The sequence below is a fragment of the Gambusia affinis genome, linkage group LG19 (assembly GCF_019740435.1).
Source record: "Gambusia affinis linkage group LG19, SWU_Gaff_1.0, whole genome shotgun sequence".
NCBI classification, from domain to species: Eukaryota; Metazoa; Chordata; class Actinopteri; order Cyprinodontiformes; family Poeciliidae; genus Gambusia; species Gambusia affinis.
This window is the reverse complement of record NC_057886.1, coordinates 486,334-512,824: the sequence shown is the minus strand read 5'-3', so window position 1 is coordinate 512,824 and position 26,491 is coordinate 486,334. Positions and strand designations below refer to the sequence as shown.

General features: G+C 36.6%; 1 protein-coding gene across 10 annotated transcripts; it reads right to left on the bottom strand.

Moving 5' to 3' along the window:
* Positions 1 to 241: 241 nt before the first annotated feature.
* Positions 242 to 22,401, bottom strand: LOC122821245 (oxysterol-binding protein-related protein 6-like). Of its 10 annotated transcripts, none has more exons than XM_044098992.1 (25): positions 22,289 to 22,401; positions 22,086 to 22,165; positions 21,868 to 21,940; positions 21,011 to 21,200; positions 20,022 to 20,150; positions 19,201 to 19,254; positions 18,973 to 19,086; positions 18,649 to 18,816; positions 18,014 to 18,152; positions 17,770 to 17,888; positions 16,864 to 16,950; positions 15,365 to 15,518; positions 15,019 to 15,152; positions 13,693 to 13,785; positions 7,883 to 8,063; positions 7,665 to 7,739; positions 4,357 to 4,571; positions 4,145 to 4,282; positions 4,003 to 4,066; positions 3,837 to 3,915; positions 2,489 to 2,633; positions 2,248 to 2,398; positions 1,938 to 2,064; positions 1,721 to 1,843; positions 242 to 1,036 (listed from the first exon to the last, which is right to left on the bottom strand). In XM_044098992.1, the coding sequence occupies exons 4-25, from the start codon at positions 21,128 to 21,130 to the stop codon at positions 928 to 930; spliced, it is 2,718 nt and encodes a 905-aa protein (XP_043954927.1). In that variant the 5' UTR covers positions 21,131 to 21,200; positions 21,868 to 21,940; positions 22,086 to 22,165; positions 22,289 to 22,401; the 3' UTR covers positions 242 to 927. The 10 variants fall into 10 exon arrangements, with proteins under 10 accessions (XP_043954927.1, XP_043954930.1, XP_043954932.1 ...); XM_044098995.1 differs by having other exon boundaries at positions 21,011 to 21,197; positions 22,289 to 22,375; XM_044098997.1 differs by having other exon boundaries at positions 16,912 to 16,950; positions 21,011 to 21,197; positions 22,289 to 22,375.
* Between the last annotated feature and the right edge of the window lie 4,090 nt (positions 22,402 to 26,491).

Below are 26,491 nucleotides of genomic sequence, written 5' to 3'. Positions count from 1 at the left end.
TGAGGCGTTTCCACCCATAGCAAAACTGGATTGATACTTTTACTGAATACTGACACCTGGTGGACATTAAAGATCCCTACAGGCAACGTATTTGACTTTAGTTGGTTCTTGATGAGGGAGGAATAAACATAATTTGCAGTATAATTTTTCAAAATATGCAAAGTTACTTGAGTCTTCAGTGACTCAAATAGTATTTGACCCAAACCCAGACTGAAAGACACTTCAAAGCTCACAGAAAGGCAAAACAGATAAGATTATAGGATTGTTTTTATTATTCATCCAAAATAAACAAATAACCCAAAATACAAAGTGAAAAACACACAAGCAGATATTTTTTAGGTTTTTTTCTTTGCAACACATTTGCTCTTTAACTTAGCTGTTGCAGCTTTAAGCAAATAGTTCTTTACTTGAATTCACTGAAATACTAGAATTAATAAGGCTTGAATATGCACAACATAACCCAAATTATAACAAAAAGATCACAATTCCACAACCAAATAGAATAAAATATAACATGTCACCCTTGTATATATTTGCAGAATCCACTGTGCAGCTTGAAAGAGAAAAATAGTTACGCTACAGCACAAACTATCCTGTCCTAGACATGTTAATTGTATTAAACTTGAAAGTAAAATGTGTTCAATACAATTAAGATCAGACATAAAGATGGAGACAAGTTTAGTGAAAACAATGCTCCTATATAGATGGTTCAAACAAAAGATAATTTGGTTAATTGGTTTCATTGTTGCATCTCCCCTCTAATTTTTATACAAAAGATTCATTCATGTTTCTCTAAACAATCATACTATCCTGATTCCAAATGTAATAGAGGGAAGACACAGTCTTTGAGCCTCTGTAGACAAACACAGTGATGTGCCTCACTGGATTTACATCATGTCCCATGGGATTCAGGCCAGCTTCACACATCTACCACAAGTTTAGATTTTGAGTCTTTGAAAAACCTGGATCTTGGCGAATCTTCCAGTAAGTTCCGTTGTATAGCCACACCTCTCTGCCAGCCTCATCAAGCACATTTCTGGAAAACAAACAAAGATTTTAATACAACGTCAATTTTGGAAATTCATTGCAGTTAAAATGATAAAATTCCCTGATGACTTTGCGTTTTTGACATGAAAGAAAAAAACCTTTACTCTCGGATCCAAAAACTGAAGATGTTAAGAAAGTTGCATCATGATGCGAATATTTACCCATAGATGTTTTCTACATCCTTCTGATGGTAGACTGAGGTGTCAGTTTAATCTCAAGAAAGTATTGCAATTTTTATTTATTTTTTTTAAATGGGGCTACTCCAAATTCTTATTACTACTTTTATTTCTGGGTCTTAGCTTATGAAACAGGTTGTTAAAACCATTAATTTAAATTATGTTTTTTGCAATTTTTTTCTCCGTTTCTTAGGCCTGAGCATTGTAAAATATGAATAATCCATGCATTCTAATATGGATGTTTTGTGCCAGGGCCTAATATGAGCCAAATCTTTAGATTTTGAAAAAGTGCTTAAAATCTAGTTACAACCTGCCAGCTGCTGCCCTTTTCCCCATCTTAAACAAATGTAATTTAGACATCAGAGTTCAGACCTAATCTGCAGCCTTGAAGACTGTCATTAATGAACAGAGAAAAATAAAACATCAACTAGTACCAAATGATTGTAATTAAACAAACTAAACTTGAATGATTATAAATTAGAAGTTTAGTTTCTAACCTGAAGAACCTCGGGATGTGTTCCTCTCCTCTCTTGGCCATTTCCTTCCTCCTCTGCCTTTGCTTTTCTTCCACCTGATCTTTCTTTTTATCTGCCTCAGCCACTTTCCCCTCCTCCAAGAGCCTATATGACAATGAGTGGAATGGAGGTTGTCAAACTGCAGAAAAGAACTTAATATATATTTTAAAATTAAATATAAAAGTTGCTTGTTGGTTACTTCTGGTCTGGGCGGAAGCGTGTGTCTGTAGGGGGGAGGATGACTTCCAAGTCTGCAGTCATTTCATTTAGTTCTCTGGCATAGCGTGAGAAACCATAGTACTGGACGTGGTCATCAGGCTGCACATCTGGACAAAAACACACAAAAAAACATTGTAGAATGTTTAAGAATTTTGATAAATGAAAATGTGTTAAGTTCAAACACAATCTTGAAAGAAGCACTAAGCAGAAAGGTGTCTAAATATCTCTTTATAGCTCTAATATACTTTCACCACATCTTCAGGACTTTATTGCAAACACTTGGTTCTCACTAGGTTTCCAGATGCATGTTGGTGTGGCCATAGTGTCACAGAAAATGCCTTCATGCCAGAAGCCTCCAAAACGATGAACCACCTCTCCAGCCCGGTCCAGAACAACTCCCTGGATCTCATTCTTACTGTTCTCTGAGCTCCAATACCGAGACTAAAGGAACAAGAAGAAAGAGAAATCTGATAAATCACAGATAGAGTCAGTTACAGGAAACAGAAATGTGCATACATGACAACATCTTGCCTTGACAAAGGTCATCTTGCAGGTGCACTCATCACTCTTTGTGTTTCTGATGACCACCTCCCCATAATGCTCCAACCAGCGCTGTTGGCTCAGTACATTGTGGATGCAGGTGACGGCCTTATTCCACTCATAGTGATCCCCATACCTATGTGCATTTAATTTGGTTGTCATTGATATTCCTACAACATTTTTGACTTCATGTACATTTCCCCCAAAATGTGCATCCAATACCAAGATGCTGCACTGAGGATCCATTAGGTTTAAAAGTGCAGGCAGCTTTAATCAAAGTTTCAGAGTCCCTCATGTCTTCCTCCTTACCTGCTAAGTCAAACATTTTCATCATATGAGCTCAGACTTGAGCCAAGATTTTATCAAAACCTGGCATAAAACCCCCCAAAAATAATGGTGATGAGCTACAATGAGAGGTCAGCCATCTTCTGCTGTGGCCCCTTATCTCAACCCCCCCACCACACACACACACACACACACACACACACACACCATTTCCTTGTCTTGTGACAAGACCTTTTGTTTCTTTCAGAAAAGCCTTCAAGTAAAATTCACACAGCAGTTGCCTGTGAATTAGGTTTTTTTTCCTGAATGACCAGAGAGGATATTCGACCCATGAGCGTATGGAAAGCTACTCTCTCCTCTGATTGATTGATATGCCTTGCTGCTGAAATGTGCTATACAAATAAAGTTTGCTAGATGTGGCTCTCCTTGTCGGCTCACCACTATCAATCAAAGTGCTTTACATCAAATCAAACACAAAAACACAATGCAACATGGAATCAACATTAAAAGCACAATATCAAGTCAGATTCCGTCAATAAATTTACAATTGATTACGTTTCAAATACAACTCTAAACAAGTGGGTTCTTAGCTGAAACACTGACTTCCTTAAAATCTCAACTGTTTTACAATTTTCTGGAAGTTTGTTCCAGATTTTTGGTGCATAGATGCTAAATGCTGCTTCTCCTCGTTAGGTCTTCTGGTTCTGGGGATGCAGAGCAGAACCAGAACCAGAAGACCTGAGAGGTCTGGAAGGTTGATACAACAGCAGCAGATCTTTAATGTATTGTGGTGCTAAACCATCAATAAAAATGATCAAGATCTTTATTAACCAATTTTGTATTCACACCAGAATGTTACAAACCTTTTAATGCTTTGTTCTAAAACTGAACTTTACAAACTCAAATATATGCCTAGCCGTTTCAAATGGCAGAACTACAGAACTTCCACTTGCATTCATCACCTGTCCTGTTTTCTACCTGTTTGTTTGACTAACTAAAGTGACCCTACATGACTCACTTGTTGGTTTCAAATTTCTGATCGGCTGTGACTCACTTTGGGAGCGTAACGTTGACCAGACCAGAGGAGATTATCTCCAGCGACTTTCCCCAAAACTTGTTTTTCCATCTCTGATCTATGAACAGACACACAATAAATACAGCTCCTGACATATTAAGTAAACAAACTTTTTTTTTTTTTTTTTTAGGATAAATATACCTACCTTGCCAGAAAGTGAAATTTTCTGACTCTGCATGGCATGCTGAGATTGGCGGATGATGGCTAACCTAACAAAATATAAAAAGCAGCATTTTAATCTTTTCTTAAAGAGACAATAAGTCAATTATCACTTTACTGATTATTACTTGTTCACTGATGTAGTAGAATCCCCTGTCTTCCCTGTGATTCTCGTAGGTTTCTCCAAGGATGGGGTTGAATGGTTTGTAGCGATTTCTCCAAGATGCCCAGGCATACCCAGAAATGGAAAATGCTGCCACATACACCTACGAACATTTAGAGCTATTAATCATCAATAGACTATTGTTTGCTTTCATGAATCAAGGAAAACTAAACTCACCATTCTTTGATATGGGTCATCAGTATTATTGGCAATGTCCAGCAGCTCAGAGTATTCTAGCTCTTCACTAAGTCTTTGAAGCAAAGACAGCGGCTCATTAAGAGCCACTGGCATCGACACTCTGGACAGGTCCGTGCCAATGTTATTGTACAGGATGGTCATGATGCCAATGTGACTGTTGTCTGCGCAGGGGGAAGGGAGAGTGGTGCGACGCCCTGGAATGTTGGAAGACAGGAATAGCAGGTAGCCAGTGACTTACAAAGGGCTACTCAAAAAGAAAAATGTAATTGGAGGTCCAACAATTTGGGAGAAAAAAGGTTCAGTTATATTGACAGTCATGGTATTAAGATTAATAGCTGAATGGATGCAACAGGTTAAACTTTCTCATGACTTTGCTGCTTTTGCTTCTATCCAAAAGCAGCAGTTTCATTATTTTCAATTGTTTAGTGTTACTTCAGTAGTAGTTCATATGAAACAATACATAGGTCTGGGGAAGTTCTACAAATTTCATACCTCTATAATAAAGGCAGCCAGTTGAGGAAGGCGTTTTGAATTTGTGGAGCCATTTCTAATGAGACAAAACTAATTTCATGCAAGATTGAGCCAAATTTGGGGAGTTTTCCAAAAAGTTACTTTGTTTTCAGACAGAAAATCTATTGTAAACTGTGAAAATGTATTTTAAGTATGAATTAAGTCTAATTACTTTTGTTGCTAGGGATCAACTGTGATAGTAAAATTTTACCTGAAAGTTGGTCTGTATTTTTATTTTATCTGAAAATAAAAGCAAAATTTTTGCAATGAATAACTTATTTGTACCAAATGTACAAACTAAGTAGCTGTGTAATAATCAAAACCATAACAGTTTAAACAATTAAAGGTATGGACATTTTTGCACCATCTACTGACAGGTAAGAATATTTTGTAACAATTGTAAAGTACATGTGCATTCAGGTAATTCCAAGGCCAGATGTTTTTCCCAGGTAGCAAAGACATTTCTGTATTCACATTTGCATGCTCTAAATGCACTTCTGCTTTGAAATTGAAATTACAATTGCTGCATTACTTGGCAGAAACAAGAAATTTCAAAGAATTTAACTGAACTTCATCTCCAAAATAGAGAGAATTTTCTGTAAGGTAATTTTATCTGTAGATGACATTTGAATATGTATCTATATTCAAAGTGCTGTGAGCACACATCCTATTTAGAAAGACTTTAGATTAAAACCCGTTTTCCATTTGTCAGCGAACACACAAATATCTCACTATTTTGTATTTCAATTTTTCAACCAAAAATTAAAATGAAAGTATTTTAAGCATTTTGATATGTCTACTGTGAAGATAATTTTTCAGACCTCACAGTTTTGCTTGGCGAAAACCACAAAAATATAGAGTTCTAAATTATGGCCATGTAGTGGTGTGTTTCATTTAAAACCGTTTTTTTTTTGTGTGTTTACATGTGTTGTCTTTGATTTATTTCTGAAACGCTCAAGAGACAATGTGCCAATTTTTAAAAGGAGAAAAATAAAAGCCTCCTTTACCCGGTGTGAAAAGAGTGATTGCCCCTCCCTTGTCAAGACAACTGCAGAGAGTCAAAATGGGTTCGGATCAGGACCCCACCCTCCAAGGCTGAGGCCAACCTAAGACCATTTCGAAACCAAAACTCCTTCTAATTGTTAACTTAAACTAATTGTCACAATAAAGTAATATTTATTAAATGCTGTCATACATTGCACAATCGTGGTATGATTTAAAAAACAGTAAGCTGATTAATTTAGACAATGTAAGAGTAAGCTAATGAAGATTTGTCGTTAAAAAAAAAAAAAAATCTATATATGATAATCTGAATAAAAGCAATGCACAGTAGCAGATATTTATAAAACCTTACTGTTCCTAAACAAATATTCTAGAAATAAATTATTAGGCATTTTAATATTATTATTAGTCCATACAGACATACAAAATGCCTCATAAAGGAGACATTCCTAAAACCATCAATATCTGTGGGATTTCCAAAAATAATGTGACCAAGAGACAGGGATTCTTGACTGTTTTCGGCTTTTTCTGTTACACATGGACAAGAGATGGACACAGATTATGACCATAAAACTTTGACGCAAGAGTGAAATTATGTTTTTGGCGTGATAAAACAAAATTCAATGAGCCAGCCACCGATGAAGACGGACGATGAAGCTCGTTTCTATCGTAACATTGATCAACTTGGAAAGAGCAAAGTTTGACCCTTAAAAACAAGGTCACATGTGTTGCTAAATCAGTATTGCTGTGTGTTTTTTCAGGTTTAGCATACATTTCCATTGTTTGTTTTTTCTTTGAACACTGATTAGTTGTCAAATACTAATTTAACCCTTAAAGCCTGAGCATTGCTGGAACCAGGACAATTCAGCACAATCACCTACAAAATCAGTCCAGTTTCACTTTTGCCCAAAGGTTGATATTAGTAAATTAGGCACTACTACTCACTTTTCAGTTTTTTCCACCATCAGTATCAACAATGTGAACTTGCAAAGTGAGTGGAATGACATCTAGTTTTACTGGGCATTTATAGTGGACATAAGGAAAAGTTGCTCTGCATATTCCATGCTGTAGCATGACCTTAAAAAAAAAAAAAAGAAAAAAGAAAAAGCCTTTTGTGCTTGAAAACGCTCCAATGTCAAATTACAGTAATTCTGCAAAGATGTGTGGAGCAAAATTGCTCAACAGCTGGAAGAGACAAAAACTTGACAGCAGTTGCTGCTGGTAAGGTTGGCCCAAACAGGTTTAGATTTTTTTCCTTCCATTAAAAGCTCCATTTAACAGCTGCACACTTTTTAGTGTTCTTTTTGTCTAATATTTGATGTTCTGAAAACACTGCCCCCTTTTTGGTTTCCAACATATTTTTTTTATTTATTTTTTTTACGTTTTTGTCCCTTGTCAAACACTACCTGCATCATGGACTCGTTAAGAAGAGGCTGACATGTTGGATTAACATCCGGAATCCTCTGCAGGTTGTCAGCAACGAAGCATTAAGCAAACTTTTGCTATGTTTATAACAAAGAAACATTTTAATATGATAGAAATTAAGGTTACAGAAATATTATATTAAAAAGTGAGTCAAACTGCTGTTGCATCCATATCTTTTGGGAATAAAATAGGAATCGTGACAAATGCAGATTTTCCTGCCTTACATTGGGATTGCTGAAAACTTTGCATCAAGTTCCTTTACAACCAATTTAGTCACATTTAGGTCTTAGTTTCATATTTTATGGATCATGAGCCAGCTGTAACCACAGCAACAGAAGTCATCTCATTACCTGTATCTGACGGCACCAGACTAGGTTTGTCAGTTGCTGTCTTTAGACTTTCTCTGTAGTTTAGAGTGGCAGCAGCTACAAAGGGAAGAAAACAAATTAAAGGGAGGGGATATTATACTGTGGTTCTATTCTCATCTATAGATTAGCTATAACATAGCTATAGATGGTAACAGTAGCATTTGTTAGAGAAGAGAGTGGGGGGAAATAAAGAAACTTACAGTGACCTTCTTCAGGCTCAGAGTTGCTGGTAGTAGTGATGTCGCTCAATCCTGACTCATCTGACGCTTCTGCCTCTGAGGAGGTCTCACACATTATCACCTCACTGGCATCAAAATATTCTGCTGTAGATTCTGCCACTGAGGGAGCACGACGACTGTGACGAGCCATAGACGGTGTCCTCTGTAGGAAAGATCACCATTTTATTTCAATTCAAATTTCAATGAAAACTGTTGGACTGATGATTATCACTATGATTTCTATGAACAAAATAAAATCACTTGACATTAAGTGGATGTAACTTTTTCTTCTGTAGTTAAAACAAGTGATGTGGTGGGAGGGAACTAGAAGGATTAGATTTCTGCAATCAGGCAAGTTAGTCTTTCTTTGAGTGAATTGCATTTCACAAAAACCTGTTATTTTTTCTTCAAGTAAATAAAACACAAAATATATGTGCCTAATCTAAGGTTTTCACTTAGGTTGTGGGGGATGAAGAGGGAGAGGCCATAAAAACGTGTGTAGTAAATATAATATGTAGGGTTAACATTAAGAATGGGTTGGACCATTTTTATGGCTTCCAGTGAAATCTAAGGTTTGTACCTATTAGGCGGTAGAGCAGTTTTACTCTTTTCAAAATGTCTGCTCCCATGAGACTGGTCACAAATTTTATTACCAGGAAAGTCTTTGCCATTTTTAGAGGAGTTATGGTAAGAATAATATATACATTGTTATTCACTTTTTTGAATTAATGTTTTATATTTGGAGACAATGCACAATTACCTGGAATATAATAAATACATTCCTAAGTAAGTCATGTTAAAATATATGCATCATATTTGGTACTGCAGGTATTTAAGGTGCTTCATCACTGAACAGTAATGTAACATTTTCATAAAGTAATCCATTTCATGCCAGTTACAATTCAGCCACAAGTTTTATGTTTAATCAATAATTATTAAATGTCATGTCAAAATAAACTGGGGTCTTTCATAATAGCTACTCTAAAACCATAATCTTGACTAGTAATTTATGTCCATTTTATACTAGACAAAGAACAGAAAGAAAGAAAATACTTTGAAAACAACAATAATAATGTAAACAATAATGCAAGGCAATTCAAGCTACATATAGTAGTTAAGAGAAGATGATGAGGACTGGACTCTCCTAACAATGCATGACGAAGGAATTTCAGATAGTATCACCAAGACTATCTGGATCAAAGTGTAGTTCAGACCAATATTGTAGTTGAGGTCCCAACAATGACTGGACACAGAAATGAATCAGTGAAGACCAATATGAAAAGAAAAAAAAAATGTGGAAAAAGTCAATATCAAGCTCTATATGTTGATGTCATTGCCAGTGTGGAGGAAGGCACAGAGAACCATGAATAAATTTGTTCAAACAGTTTGGACAATATTCTCCAGGGAATTGGAGAACATTGTGAGTTGGTGTAACCAGCAGTGAACCTTATTTCCTCATTTGTTGGCACTGAACCTGTGGACAATTATGTTGTTGTTCTGATTCATTGTCCCTCTTTCACTTTAATTCTTTTCCATCCCTCATGGTGCAGTCTTCCATCAACTCCAAAACTCATAAAAATGGTTCCCAGACAAGCCATTCTTGACACATGAGTTCATGGGAGGTGTCAATCTCCTTGATAAGCGATCTGCACTTTTCATTTCAGCTTCAGATCCCAAAGATGGTAGAAATACATCTGGTGACATACTGTTACAGTAACCATCATCAATACTTGAAACCGCAAAGAAGAGTTTAGCTGAAGCTACAACACAAAAAGCTTTAACTGGTACTTCTACAAAGTAGAAAAGGTCAAAATCAAGTGTGGTAAACCACTTTCCTCTCCAGAGGAGACTGCAGCTTGGTCTTCTACAGGCTGCCGTTGTAGTCTGGAAAGTGATCATTCTCTCTCAAGAGGCAAACTCGGCATGTAAATAAGAACTGGACTGACAATCACTTTTCACACATCTACAGTAAAAAAATGGAAGATACATCTGAGCAAGGACAGAAACTATTTTGATGCCTGTTACAATGTGAAACAAATGGTAAGAAGTTGGTGGTAAAAGAAAACAAAAAAAAACTAGGAGAAAAACTACACAAGTGTTCTATACGCTCTAAATGTTATAGGCAAGATTTGTTTTTCCTTATATAATTCACATTGTTGTGAGCCAACATTGATAAGTTTACAGTATCAAATGTCAAACTATATGACCATTTTCTTTTGTTTCAATGCTATAAAAGGATAAAAGTTCTAAAAAACCCCAAATAATAATAATAATTTTCTGGCTATTTGATGAGTGTCTTTAAAGAGTCAAGACATACTTAAAAAGGTTAAATCTTTACATCTAAAAGACATTGTAATTAATCTATTTAAATTTGGCATTCATTTCAAAAAAATAAAACATTAAACGCTTTCATTTCAAAGAGTGAAACATCTCAAATACTCATTTGGTATTTTAGTGATTCTGGCTCACAGAAAACAGCCAAAATATGGTCACTTTAGTTTTCTAAGAAAAAAACCCACTAGGCCCAGTTATACTTTGTTCAATTAAAGCTGCAGTATGCAACTTTTTATAAAAATGTTTCTTTGATTAGTTGTCCCATATTACATTGGGACTGTTTTAACAAATATGTCAGTGAATAGATCAATCTTTTCTACCTTCCCTCTGTGCTGCCATGACTTTCTGAAGAAATGCACAGGTCCAACCAAAAACAACCAATCAGAGCCAGGAGGAGGAGCTTAGCCCCATCAATCAATGCTGCTCAGTGTGCTAATGGTGGAGAAACAACTTAAAAGTTAAAATTTTCCAATAAAACCATTTATCCAGTGTTGTCATGAACATGAATACAAGACAACTTAGGAAAGTGTGTTTGAAGTGATGCAGTGGCCTGGCTGATATCAGACAACATGGACCAGGAAAGTAACTCTGTGGATGAACTGTGATTGTGATGTCCTTTAATCCTGGAAATGTTCTTCAGGTGATAGAAGGCCGTCTTTGTGACTGTCTTTACGTGGCTCTGAAGGTTCAAGTCAGAGTCCATCACTACTGCCAGGTTTCGGCCTGATCGCTGGTTTTCAGTTGTAATAACTGAAGTTATTATTTTTGGACCTAAAGAGGAACGATCTAGAGTCAGTGCACAGCTTCAGTTTTGTTTTTGTTCAGCTGGAGGAAGTTTTGGCACATCCACACATTTAGCTGTTCTAAACATCTGTTCAGTGATTGGATGGGTTCTGAGTCTCCTGGTGACATCGTAATGTAGAGCTGTGTGTCATCTGCATAGTTATGGTAGCTGATATTATTTCCTGTTATAACCTGAGCTAGTGGGAGCATATAGATATTGAATAAGAGGGTCCTAGGATTGAACCTTGGGGTACCCCACATGTGACCTTTGACCTCTTTGATGAGAAGTTTTCAATTGAAACAAAGAAATCCCTGTTCTTTATGTACGATTCAAACCAGTTAAGCACTGGACCGGAGAGTCCGACCCAACTCTCCAGTCGATTCAGTAATATGTCATGGTCAACACTGAGGTCCAACAGAACCAGCACTGTGGTACTCCCACAGTCCGTATTTATATGGATGTCATTGAACACTTTTACGAGGGCAGTTTCTGTGCTGTGGTGAGACCGGGAACCAGATTGGAAGGAGTCAAAGCAGTTGGTTATCGTTAGGAAGCTATTTAACTGTTTACACACAACTTTTTCAATAACTTTGCTGATGAATGGGAGGTTGGAGATCGGCCTGTAATTCTGCAGTAGTGATTTGTCTAGATTGTTCTTTTTTTATCAGTGGTTTGATTACTGCCGTTTTCAAAGCCTGGGGGAAAACGCCTGATGAGAGGGTGGGTAGAACATCCAGACAGCAGGAACTGGAGCTGAGTTGACTTATAATTTCCTCTAGGGTTTTATAATTAAGTAGTTGAAATTGGGTCATTTTTCCTGTATTTGTTTTGTTTGGGCACAGTGTTAGTACTGACTTTATAGTGGATGTGCAGATTAATCCTCTGATTTTTTGAATTTTCTCTGAAAAGAAACTGGAAAACTGGTTGCAGGCAGCAATAGACTGAAATTCAGGTGGTAACGTGATAGGAGGGTTTGTGAGTCTGTCAACTGTTGCAAATAAAGCTCGAGCATTGTTAATGTTTTTGTTTATGACATCTGCAAAGAAGGCCTGTCTTGCATGTTTGAGTGTTAAATGATAGTAACGTAGTTTTTCTTTATAGATGTCATAATGAACATGAAGTTGAGTTTTACGCCATTTTTGTTCTGCTCTACGACAGAGTTGTCTTGCAGATCGAACTGTTTGTGCATTTCTCCATGGAGATTTCTTCTTACCAGACACAACCTTCATTTTAATTGGGGCAATGGAATCAATGATATCTGAAACTTTAGACTGAAAATCATTTACCAACTTATTTATGTCATTACAGCTTAAGGGTGAGGAAGACGAGTAGATTTGATTAAATGTTTCTGCTGTGCTTTCAGTGAGAGAATGTTTTGTGATGGTTGCTGTTTGTCCAAGTGGATTAAAGGATAAAGAACTTTCAAAGATAACAGCGAAGTGATCCGACAGGGCGACATCAGTTACAGAGACATTGGAAATATTCACACCCTTACTGATAACCAGGTCCCTTACTGCAATCTCCTCCTAAAGCTGATCTGGTGGAACATTGCAATGATTGATTCAGTTTTCCGTTATGCTTTTAGTAGAATATTGTGGTTTATTGTTTTGAATATCGAGTATGAATGATAATATTTACAGTGGAATTAGCCAATATGAATGGCCATAAAAAAAAAAAAAAAAAAAAAAAATTCATTCCAACAGACTAAAGGTAAATAGTATGAAGACAAAACGCTGGCACATTTGTGCTTTTTTTTTTGACGAATAGTTTTGTCTGACTACATAACTGCCAAGCACTTTGGCACCGTTTGCTCTGAACCACCCACTAGACACCAGCTGTAGGTGCTTGTCAAATGGTGAAAAGTCATTTGATGATGCATATTTTATGCATTATACCAGTTAAATGAGGTTTGTCTATTGATCCCGACTAACAATAAAAATTCAGACATTTCAATTGACAAAATCTCCCCCAGATGTCCCAATCTGAACATGAAGAGTGGACCTGTCTGGAGAAAAGAGGAATATATATATATATATATATATCTGCAGGAATGCATGTTTATCTCCATGGACTTAATTCTTGGTTGGGCCTCCTTTCAGCATGCATGTGGAACCCCATTTTTCCTGCTGGTAATTATGCCAGTCTTACAACAGGGGTTTAGCTCAGGGTGTTGGCCAATCAAAAACAACAACAACAACAACAACAACAACATCTAAATCACCATCCCTAAATCAGCTTTTGGTACCTTTGGCTATGTGGGCAGGTGCCAAGTTCCAAGTCAAATTTCCAAGAAATAGTGACTCAAAATATTTCACTATGTGAAATTAATTTATACAGTATTTCAGTTTCACTTTCTGAAATGACTAATTAAATTTTTTATAATATTTAAATTGTGAAAAAAATTCCAATTTTCTCCAAACTGATAACTTCAGTTTTGTTGTCAGACTGGCATAAGGAGTCTCAGTGACACATTTCACTGAAAGAGGTTTCATGCTGCTTGGTTGCATTTGTACCAGCTCTATACAATTTTCACATACATATAAATGTAGTGATGTGTATGCAGCAATATCTTCTCAGAAAGAAGTGTACCTGGTATTTTCACAGCAAAGATTTTTGAGATAGAAAATAGTAGAAGCAAATCCAAAATTAAAGACTAACAAAATACAGTACAAACCTGATCAGTACAGACAGTGCAGAAGGAATCTTCAGTAGAGCCAGAGGACAGGGAAACCGAATGGACTTTGGTCAGATGAGACTGCATGTCAAGCTGCACATGCATATAGACACAAAGTCATGGAGACATAGCCCCCACACAGGCAGAAAAATGTCAAGGAAACACAGAAGAAACAATAACTAAATAGACTCCAAAGGAGTTTCAGCAGTGGGTGTTAATTTGGAAGTCAGATATACCAAAACAAACAAACAAAAAAAAGCCCTGGAAAAGAAGAGCACATCCTGCTAAATCACAGATTTTACAAAACAGGACGGGTGAGGGGGACAGTTTCGAATGTAAACTGTACAAAACCTAATCAGTTATACTTCTTTGTATTCAACTTGGGTACATTTCATGTACCCAATTTTCATTTTAAAACCCAGAACTTTTTTGTGTCCTGACATGTCAAATTATAACTAAAATTATGCGCTTTTCCCTGACTGCATATACACAGATAAGTTAAAGAGTAGAAACCCATAGTCACAGCAACAAAGAATGGAAGGTTCCAACATGCAGCAGCATGTACATGAAAAATGAGGGCAGTCCATTTCAATGTGTCACAGTCATGTCTGTTCAAGGAAAGGGAAGAGAAAAAATTGACAAAGGGAGAGGTGTGTTTCTGCCTGGAAACAGCACAAACCTGCTGAACAGTTTCACACAGAACCTCCCAGAGACGAGGAGGGCTTGGCTTCCTTTGTGTCTTTAGGGTCAATACTGTGTGGCTATCACAAGCAGTACAACTGAAACTATATATATATATATATATATATATTTAAAGATGGACAAAATAATTTCAGTTGTACTGAAATTATGGTTTTTGATTTGAAAAAAAAAAAAAAAAAAATCATTTTCCTACTCAGACTATTATAGATCCTCCTCCTGCAGGGCAGAGTGGGGTCGGTGTAGAAAAGCTCCACGGGACTCATAGGGTAACCTGGGTGAGCGTCTCCCTGAAAGGTGCGATTAAAAACCTGTTGGCATGTAAAGAGGCAGGAAGGAGGGGTGCTGCAGAGTCCTGTTGGAGATGAATGGCAGGACGGTCTGCCTGGCTCTCTTTACTGAACTGGCTAGGTTGGTTCTGAACCCTGTAAACTTTGATGTAACGAGCAGTAGGGTAGAAAGGATCCAGGTGCAAGCTGGGACTTCTGGTTATTTGAAGTCCCAGCTAATAATATCAACCCCAAAAACTCAAAGGAAGCCAAGTCCTCCTTGTCTATATATAAATATTTTTTCCTGTTTCCATGTTTGACAGCATGCATCTGCTCTGCGTTTGTGTGCGCCCGTTACCTCAGACAATGTGGTGCACAGTGTCGCCAGCTGCTGAGACGTGTTCTGCCTCAGGTCAGGGTTAGTCCAAACCTGTCTCAGTCTCTCTCTTTCCATGGTCAAAACCTCATGAATGGACTTCAGAGAACCATATACTACAACAAAACATTCACAAGATTTTAATCACACTAGCCTTTTTCAGTTAAGTATTAATATGAAAACAAGCTGCATATATGTGTTGCTCTATTTGAATAAATCATGTTCTCCAGTCAAACTTCTTTAGAATGTGCAACAAGTGTAAATGTTACAGTGAACATTTTTTTAAAAAGTACATATTATGCAACACAAGTTAGGTAAAAGCTCTTACCCCTTTGAGAAAGCATACAAATGTCTTGGTGGAGCTTCTTTGCCTCAGGTGAGGTTACTTGAGGGTTTGACAGCTGTGAGTAAACATAGTCAGGAATGGACTGGACTGATGCAGCCATGTTGGAATTGTTTGTACTCAGGTGGCTTGATGTGAACTAGAAAAACCAAAAAGAGGCAGAGTAAGGATGTATTCTAAACATCACCATTTATTCTAAATGTTTCAGTATTAGTTAGTTTTGAAGATATTTGTGAATTTCCACAGGCAAAGCATATTTTGCAGAGCTTCAATTCTCTTCATCCAATTTGTATTTTAGAAGATTCTATGATACCAAGTTGTGTTTTTTTTTTGTATTTTAACTAGATTCCAGCACAATTGCACACACAAAAACCAAATACTAACCAATTAGACCATTACAAAGCAACAACACTGATTTAAAAAGCCTGTAAAGCATTGCTAATGTGTGTAGTTTTTGGCTCTTCTTTTTGAAGGGAGGTAAGACAGTTGGTCTTGATAACATAACCATTTGATTAGCTATTAAGTGAAAAGATGCCTTAGGAATGGAGGAAAAGTGTTCTGGTGCCAATTCTGAAGAACAAGAGAAACATGCAGAACTGTGGCAACTGTAGAGGAATAAAGTTGATGAGTCAGACAATGAAGCTGCAGGAACGTTAAGCTACAGGAGTCTCCATGGACTATGATGTTTACAGATGACAGTGTGATTAACAGAGCAGAGTGCAGAAGTAAACAAGTACTGGAAAAGACAGGAATGAAGATTACATCATGTACATCAGAGGGACAGCTCATGTTGGGTTAGGGCCTCTTGTCACTAACTCCAAATGTGTTGCTGCTGACCACGCCCCCAACTCAACCTACACACTCTCACTTTATACACATGAAAATGGCTGCAGACAGATGTGCATTTGTACAACAATACATTCTAGACCTCGAGATAAACATGGAAGCAGAAGTAGTAGAACCTCCTGCACAACCATCAGTCAGTTGGCTTCTGGTTGGTAAGTCAACAACAAAACACTCGTCTTTCCATCAGCCATTATGCAGCTCATGGAGTAGTAAAACCAACAGACTAAAACGGCCCGAGCTCCTCTTGGGTTGCTCAGTGAGTTCCTGGGCTCGGCTGTGGTTGCTATAGCTAACAGAACAGCGCCACCCAAATAACTTCATAATTGGGAGGTTTTAGAAATGGCTCATTTTACAGACACCAAAAAACATCAACTTCTTCTCAGAAAATAATTGGATATTTGTTTTATTTTCCTTAAGAACATGAACTGTTTTTAGAAGCAGTAGAAATCTAAATGGAAGTACAAAAACAAAATCTTGGTTAATAGGTCTCTTAAGAAAAAGAAAGTGTGGAGAGGGGAAGGGACAAAGAATGAATCTATTAAAATGGGAGAAAAAAATAAAATGAATATATTGGTTCTGAAAAGGTCTCCTGTTTCATGATTCCTCCTTGCAGATAGCATGCATGTCTAAAGTCTTACCATTCCACCCATGGCTTCAACACGGGATAAAGTTCTTGAGTGACCCACCTTCCCTGACTTCTTCTTGGGTTTCTCTAGAAAGAGATTCTTGAAAACAAAAACTACAAATCATTTCTTTTACTCAAAAATATTGAATCTACAAGAAGAAAAAAAAAAATTAAGTATTGAAGTAAAAGACAAGCAATCTTAAAAAATATTTTTGCATTATCTGTTTAATTTGGCCAAAAGCTTTACCAATTAAGGAAATGATTTTAAACAGATGTATAACATACATCTTAGAAGCTTTTCTATTCAGGTTTTGAATATCAATTGCAAGCAATATGGATTCTGTCCAATTAAAAGGCTGTGCACCAATCTTATCTCAGTCTCTGCTCTCCACTAGACTATTGCATGCATGTAGAGATTGGGATGTACACACATACATAATCCTGGGGTTGTTAGGAGGAAGATGAGAGATACCAGACCCAGTAAGGCAGATGTCCAGAAGGCAGCCATCAAAGTAATCTGGGCCTCCATTACAACTACAGGCTGCTTTGATGCAGTAATTTATGCAAGAGGAGGCCCACTGAGTATGAAGTGAATAGAATTGTACAGAACTTTTCAGAAGCCTGATACCACATACCATCTTATGTGGCATTTTCATTTTCCGAGACACAAAATTTTAAGTTATCTTTACCTATACAGCAACATTTGCAAAACATAAATTTGAAATATTTTATTCTGTGTGATGAATTTCGATAAAATGATTTTCACTTTCAGAGATGACTGGCAAGAAATATTGCACTTTTATTCAACGTTCTAATTTTTTGAGATGTATTGGTACAAAGCCTTTTTCCAGTAAAAAACAAACAAAACAATCACACCACCACTGCAGGAAATTTGACAAGTTGTGATCAGGGTACTGACCTGCATGCTGATGCGCATCTCTAGGTCAGTATTTGTGATAGGGACGCTTCCTTCGAGCCAGTGTAGTCTCTGTACGAGTTGAACCAGTTCTGTCAGTTCTGCTTGACTCCGAGCCAGGTCTGGTTACAGCGAGTGAAGTATGAAAGGTAAAAGATTAAAAATAACCAGTACAAGAATAAAGCCACGTTAAATTCACTGCTGAGGATTCATCTTAATGACGGTGTAAAACACAGGTTTTTTTTACCATTGGCAGTTGCATCAATGTTGTGGGTCTGCTGCAGCCAAGCAGACACTTTGTTGGTTACCCCCGGATACGAGGCAGGAGGAGCAGTGATTCTGATCTCAGGACCTTCTACTGATGTGGAGCTGGGGTAGTGAGGAGGCTGGGCAACCAAACAACATTTAACACCAAGAAGAAAATCTTTATCATGTTTTAAAATATTTAAGACCTTATAGAAATTTTAAACTCAAAATAAAGAGAATAAAATAAATGTATTGAAAAACAATAAACACTGGAACTTAATTGCTGCGACTACTAAGAAAAAGAAATTGCAACAAAAACTTTAATCCAATGTAAAAATTTTTCCAGACCAAAGAATTATAATACAAATCCATCAGAAAAGCTGAATACAAAATGCAATAGGTTTATAAAAAGAACACTATGATTAGACACAAGAATCCTTTAAGAAATCATTCACCTCCTAAACCCAGATGGGATTTATTCAGTTCTTCTGAAACTGAATAAATCCAGTTGGATTAGAAATGTAGGGTTGACTCCTGAAGAAAAAATACCTATGCAATTTGAACAACTGATTTAAATGCATGACCCATGGTAAATTATTTTTGGGACAATCACATTTTGCAATAATTTATACTCACAGTTGACAGGCTTTGTTGGGTCATGGTGCCCACAACTGGCAGGGTACTCTGGGTCAAGGAGAGAGCATGAAGAACTCCACGATGGACACTCATTGCTTCATTTTTTCTAAAAAGACGATGGGCACCCAGCTTCGTCAGCCAGATGTAGAAGATATCACTGCTCTTTGCCTAACATGGAAAACGAGAGAAATATAGAGAACCTGAGGAGAGTGACTAATGTCAGATTAGCTTAAAACTATGCTAATCATTTAGATTTTGGTGAAACATTTTAAAAGGGGCATGTTATTAGTAATTTAGATATCTCAGTTACAAATGTTTCGGTACCTTAAGATGATAAAGGTTGTCTCCAGCATCAAGGTCTATTCGTTTGGACTTCTTATTCACAGACATAACAGCCATGCTGATGTCAAGAGAACCATGGAGCTTTCCTTTTTGAATCTTAAACAAGAACAAATTTGCTCATTCTTTCCACTAGACTACAGTAAATTGAAAAGCAAACAATAATGCATTTCATGGCTGTGGTTCAGTGTGGTGCAAGGAGCTTTCACTCACATCTTGTTGAGTTTTGGAGTATTTAAGAACTCCCCGCTCCAACAGGAAGTACCTCTGAAAGAGAGAAATGAAACAGAACAATATTGAGATTAGCAATTTCAGTGTTCCAAGAAAAAAAAAAGTACAGCTCAGCCTCTTGCATGTTTTCTTTTTGTGTCAGTGTAAGAAAGATGATTTTCTTAGAGACTTTTGTGAATCTAGTCAGACAAGTATTTTACCATGAAATACAAAATATGCATGTGCAAGTTTTACCTAATTTAAATCAAGCTGTATAAAGTCATAAAATTACCAACAACATTTTTAGAAATCATTTTTTCATATCTTGGTCCTGGAGCAGCACAAAAGTTACAAACTAAGTTTCCATGAAGCTGCAGAACATTGTCATTTTCCCCCCGCAGAATAAATAAAGCATTGGTCTGACTTAATCCTCCAACTTCTCTGCTTCGTCATGAAGGATGCAAATGCATGAATGCCAGAAAAATTGTGTCAAACTTGATTTTAGGTTAGTTAGACTTAGCATTTTTGGCAACTGAACACAAATGCACTAAATGGCAGAAACTGAACAAAGTTTTACTTTATGACTGTGCATAAATATGCAACCAACTCACTGCACTTTTACCCTCTAAAACAAAATATTCCTGTGATATGGACACTTTAGATATCTACTGTGAGCTGAGAAAGCCTGTTTATTTTTACTATTTTGATAAATTACAATAAGATCCCTTTTGAATGCATTTGGCTCAGCTTTCTTAATTGCAATATATTCTTAGATGACACTAAAAGGAGCTGTATACACACATTGGAACCAGTAGAGAGATTACCTTGTGCCAGCCTTTCAGTGGGTACTTCCTTCTCTTCATCAGGTAACCCTCACAGATCCCAGGGATGCTGAGGTCCAGAGAGGAACCAGGAACAGAGCAAGCTTCTTCCATAACCTCCCAGTTACGAGACTGAGAAAAATATTTAGAGTGAAGAAATGATGAATTTCACAAAAGTGGAACCTTTGCATTGATTGTGGGTCAAAATTTTGTTTCAAGTACAATTTGGAAGATGCACTTTGAGGTTTGTTGCTACCAATACCATCAATAGTACCAGCTGATTGTGTCACTTTAGTCTTTGGAAATGTTCTAGCTCTGGAGACCTTTTAAATCATATCTTACAGAACTTCTGTTGTGAACAGCTCAAGTGACTAAATCTCACCAGATGCAAAATAAACATGCAAGTCGGATATACTACATCTATTTGCAGTCATGGGGGAAAAAAAAGTAAAGTATATGCTCTCTGGTTCCATTATACTATGGGAGTAAGCAGAAAGCATGGTGCTAATAAATCCCTACCCATGCTTATGGAAGCCATTACCCAGCCGTTTGGTAATGGCTTGGGAAAAGTCCATTCTTTTCCCAAGTTACATTGACTATGCTCCAGATTAAATATAGACAGCAACCAGTATTCCCAGAAGTGTACATAATAGAAAAATTACCCTAAACTCCCACTGTGCAAAACTGCAAAAATGCTAAACGATACAAGTTGGCAGACTACAGCTTTGGCTGCACACTTAGAAATCACCAATACAGCTTGTTTGCAAGGTTAGCCAGAATAATAACAATGTTCTCTAAAACAGTATATGTACTCTGAATAAATGGAAAAGGCATCTTCATAAAGCCTTCTGAAATAAATGTCACTTGGACAGAAGACGTTTATTAATCTTAGAGCAAGATTTTTATTTGTAACAAAAATAGAAGATAGGTTTCTGGGTTCCATGTCTTTCATCAAATATGTTCAAGTCAAAGGAAACATTTATTTTTCTCACCTGTTTTGAATATTTAGATGAACCTGTGCTGTTATTCCGTGAATGGGAGGGTTTGAATGTGCTGGCAGGAGATTTCTCAAAGCTGATGACAGACTGGGAGCTGCTCACCTGATGGTCCATCGGTTTAATTTGATGAAGATAAATTAGCAGAGAAAATATCTTTGGACCTCGTCTTGTTTTATGGAGACTTCTGAGAAACAAAAATATTTGATAAATGAATCTAAAGAAAATTTAAAAAAGAAAAGTTTAAGTAAAATCTCTATAAATCTGCTCTGAAATAAAAGGTTAGAATACCACCAATTTAAAAGGCTCACAAAAATCATTGGAATTACAGAAAAAGGTTTCAAATTAATTTAAAGTACTTGAAATCTACCTTAAAAAAACATTTTTGTGCAAATTTTATGACAGAATCTGATAATACTTACATTATGATATAGCGAATTCTTTAAATGTCAATTTTATTAATGATGGAAATACACTGCATGTAAGTGAATTTCAATGTACTTGCTTGGAAATGTGGATTTTGTAAAAATACATTAAAAAAATAAATCCACATAACTTTCTAGTGATGTTTTTAGATTTTATAAACATTATCCTTGGATATTACTTGATTTACCTTAAAACCACTTGAATACAACCCCTCCCCCTTCACTTTTTGTAACTCTAGTTTGAAAGTACCAATATTTTTCCTGTTCTTGTCAAAGTAATTGCAAAATGCTGTTTTACAGAACTGTATTTTATCTTCCCTGTTCCTAGGTGAATATTCTCAGTCTCACCTGAACTTAGGTGTTTCACAACAGTATAAAAGTTTCAAGTTTTTGGGAATCAACAGGAGTTAATTTAATGGATCTACTCACCAAGTTAAGTTATTAGATCAGCACTTTGGTTCACTAATTAAGAAACAAGGATATTTAAGTATTCCCAGAAGTCCTGAGGGGAAAAAAAAGAATATAGTAAAGACACAGAACAAGAGGTCTTCTATTACCTTGATGTCTATTAAATATTCTTCATAGTTGTATCAACAGATATGCAGACAGTTCAGCCATCAAAAGTTTCAATTACTAATGAAACTCACCTGTGCTGATCTAGATAACTAACAAGCTCCTCCACTCTAGTTCAAAAGGAACACCTCTCATAGAAGCAGTCCAAGTTTTTCTGAGAACAAAAACATCAAACAATAAAATCGTCTGAATTTAGCAAGACCTTTCAACAATTAGGAACTTAGCAGAAAAAAAAAACCTACCATTTTCTTGTCTGTTACACAAAACACTAACTCACCTGAGTGAAAACTTGCTTGTCAGTCTTTCCTAGCAGCTACCAAGTATCTGGGTGGAGCTAAATGAAAAAAAGAAATCTAGCTCCCCAGACAGGCTCATCCACTCTGCCATCACAAGAATGACGAGCTAAGGAACAAATCTTTTATCAGACGACACATTACGGAAACAACAGGCACTGACAGTTTAATAATCAAGCAAAACACACCCTAGAAAGTCTGGATATAGACAACATCACCCCTCCTGACTCCACTAGGGACAAGGATGTACAGAAAATGGATGGATGGATGGATGGATAATAGTAATAATGCATTTTATGTGTCAGTACCTTTTAAAACATCCAAGGACACTTTACAACATTAAAAACACAAATTAAACTGTTAAGAGAGTGTCTACAAAGACACAAAACCACAAAATAGCTAAAAAATTAAAGTGAGAAGGCAACCTTGAACAGATGAGCTCTGAGTTGTCATTTGAAGGTCAGTAGAGAGTCAATATTACAGATGTCAGGGGGAAGAGTTTCCAGAGTTGGGGAGCAGAGGAAGAGAAGGCTCTTTTCTCTGTGGTGCTGAGACAGACAAGAGGCACACTGAGGTGGAATGCCTTGAATGTAAACAAGAGGATTTTAAATTGAATTCTGAATGTAACAGGAAGCCAGCGAAGTTGTAAAATTGGAGTGATGTGACAAAATGAGGCCGTAATGCGAGTAGCAGAGTTTTGAACCAATTTGAGTTTACAGATATATTTATGAGGCAGACCAATAAGGAGAGAATTTCAGCAATCAATTTGAGAAATGACCAGACTGGATGGAGAATGCAGGGAGAGTGATGTAGGAAGTCAGTTAATATTACAGAGGTGGAAGTGCAGAGACCGGATAAAATGTCAAGGCAGTCTTCTCTTTGTATTTCAAAGAAACTTTGTCATAATGTTGGTCTGTGTGGAAGTGATGGCTGGAGCAATTCTTGCTCTTCAACTGACATTTTCTGGAGAAAAATAATTCAACTTAGTCTTTGATGAAACCCAGAAAGCGTTTTGCCGACAGTGCTTGTCTTGTCCCAGTTGACTTGTTTAAAGTAATCTAGGGTGTTGCATGTGTAGTGGCCAGAACGTGCGACCAGCACACAGAGGCTGCAGACGCCCACAAGGCTGTCCTGAAAACAACTCCCATCCTCAGTTCCCTTGCCGCATGTTTCTGCCTCCTTCTCTCCGACCACAGTTGCATAAGGGCCTCTAATGCTAAAAGTACAAACTAAAAAAAGGCAGCTTTAATTAAAATTGTCTATCAGTAAATATCAAATGCAGAATCTATTTTCTATACATTGAAATAATTGCCTCAACATCAAAACTGAATGTTTGAGTTACATTAAAATACCAAATTAAATAAAGCTAACTTTGACTTTTGGTTTATGCTATTTAATATATTTTTCTTTTCTCAATGACTTTCTGATGAACCTTTTAAATGTTTAATTCTAAACTTTGACCAAATTTGAACAGAGTAGTTTTGATTAGTCTTAACATAAATGATGTTTCATTGACTCATGTATAGATGTAACTTTGAAATCAGACCTATTGACAAAGGATATAAGAATACAATCTTTTTAAAGATTTAGAGGGCTAAATTGGGGATGCACGACATTAAATTGTTAGCTGATATCCGATATGTCGATATACTAAAACTCATTTGGCCAATAACTGATACCAATACCAACAATTTTTCCTAAGCCTTCCTTACATTAGATTTGTCAATTTAGAAAGCTACCAAATGCAAATGCTAAAAATGAGGCTAAAAGTGATGTAACACTTTCAACTTGCATTATGTTTTATGTCAAATTTATTCATGACATCTGCTCCCGCTAAGACAATGACAACACTCAAACAGTGCAAAATTGTAAATTTCCACTAAACCCAACCTGCTCACAAGTAACAAGTGAAAAGAACATCAGTCCTCCATTAATACTTGACAGTTTCTTACGATGTTGTGCTGTGCTGTTGTCATCATTCTCACTGCTCTGTCATATAAAAACAACACCTTTTATATTGTAATGGGGAATTATTTTGACAGAATGGCTGATGTCCAATATAAGATTTTACAGGTAATATCGGCTGATGCTGATACTGTGCCGATAATATCACATATCGCTAAGCTAAATCTTTAAAAAGATTGTCAACTCCTGTGAAGTTTTATCTGAAGCCCCACAATGTTTTTCATTGACTATTTTAGAAATAAATGCAATTAATGTCCTGTCCATGTAAAAGAAGTCATTAAATTATGAAGAAGCCTTGGCCAACAAAATAAATCTGCTGGCATGTCATTTCTTGAATAATAATGTGAGCATTATTATTAGTTGCACTGTTAACCTTTTTTTCAGTAATTGCATATTATGTGACACATAGTGTTCTAACAAAAACCCTTAAATTAAATTACCATAATTTGGTCAGACAAATATAGTTGTTGTTATACAGTACCAAAATTTGTTTTAATATAAAAAGTGTTTAAATATTTTACGAATCTCTAACATGAACAAATGTATTGGCTCAGGCACTGCGTGACAAGTTTAACAACCCAAAACTGCACTGCCTGGTTTTTGACTTCTAATGCAATTTTATTTGATTCTCATCTCCCTGTGGTGCTCTGTCTGGGATTTGTCCTATTGTACTTGATTTCTCAGAATTTCATCCTTGTGAATTAGCCAACAGAAAAAGGATTTGCAAACCCTCTCATTAATATATTCCTCTCCTATCCATCAGAGAGTGGAACGAGTTTCCACCTCAATTATGTGACTAGAATGAATGTAAAAGAGTGAACTGACTACAAACATAACAACAGCTGAAAAAAAATATTTGTAAGACAAAATATGGTGGATATTTGGCTATGTGTCATCTGTACAAGTTCATATTGTATTTTTTAGCACATTTACATAATCATTGGTTATTCATTGACATTATTAAGTTCAATTAATTTAAAATATTGTCTCAATTACATATACTTTGTCCTAGATTTAAAAGGAAAATTCCTTCATCAAAGTTTATAAAGTTATGCATACTGCATAAATGGACTTTAACTTTTGTTCTCAGCACATAAAATTAAGTATTTTACCTGTTTTTACATTCATTACTTGAGTTAGTCTCTAGTGGCTAAACAGTGAGAAAACCAGTTACTGTAGTTCTTGTAAGGTGTTCCCCTGCCTATTGTTTTCAAAGAAGCTACAGCAGAAGAAGAAAAAATTTAGTGAAGTCATAGCATTCCTTTTATGTTTGATGCTATGAGTCATTGTCTCAACTGCATATCCTGGTTTGAGAAAGAGCATTATGTCATATCACTGAATGTTTATTCTGGAAAGTTATAGTTTAACGTGTGACTGTTCTTGCAGGTAAGTTTAACTGAACTGTGCAATATAAAGGTGCAATTTCAAAAAGGTGTTTTTTGGAAAACACCGAGAAGAATCCCAAACAGCTGACACGGCGCACAACCCAAAGTCCGGTGGACATCAGAGATGATATGTGGAAACAACATTAATGTTTATTCGTGCAAAGAATATCCATAGAAATGACAAGAGGAGGAGTTGGAGCGAAAGTGGTACTGCAGTTGATAAACCCGTTAACTTTTCAGCTGTTCATAAATAAATGTGACATAAATAGGTTATAATGATCAGGTTATTCATTTAGTCAGGACTTTACGCTGACACTAGCATTGCACGTAGACTGTAGTAAAACATTGATTAATGCCTGGTTTTAAAATTAATTAACTGGACTTGTAGTCATTATTTTGTGCCCATAGTTCTCAATGAAATTTTAAACAGTAAAACGGCAAATACTAATTAACCGATTAAGCTCAAGCACACAAATGGTAAAGATAAAAAAAACCCAGAATAACTCACCTCCACATCATAGTGCAGCAAATAAAGCCCCTTCCTCAGGGCCGGCCCAAGCCTCCATGGGGCCCTAAGCGAAATTTGGTTTTGGGGCCCTCTAGTTCTGCTAACAATGTGGACTGGCAATCAGCCCGATCATTCACACACCTGCTATAAACTTATTGCATCTCTGCCAGTGCTGTTTACATTATCCATCCATCCATCCATCCATCCATCCATCCATCCATCCATCCATCCATCCATCCATCCATCCATCCATCCATCCATCCATCCATCCATCCATCCATCCATCCATCCATCCATCCATCCATCCATCCATCCATCCATCCATCCAT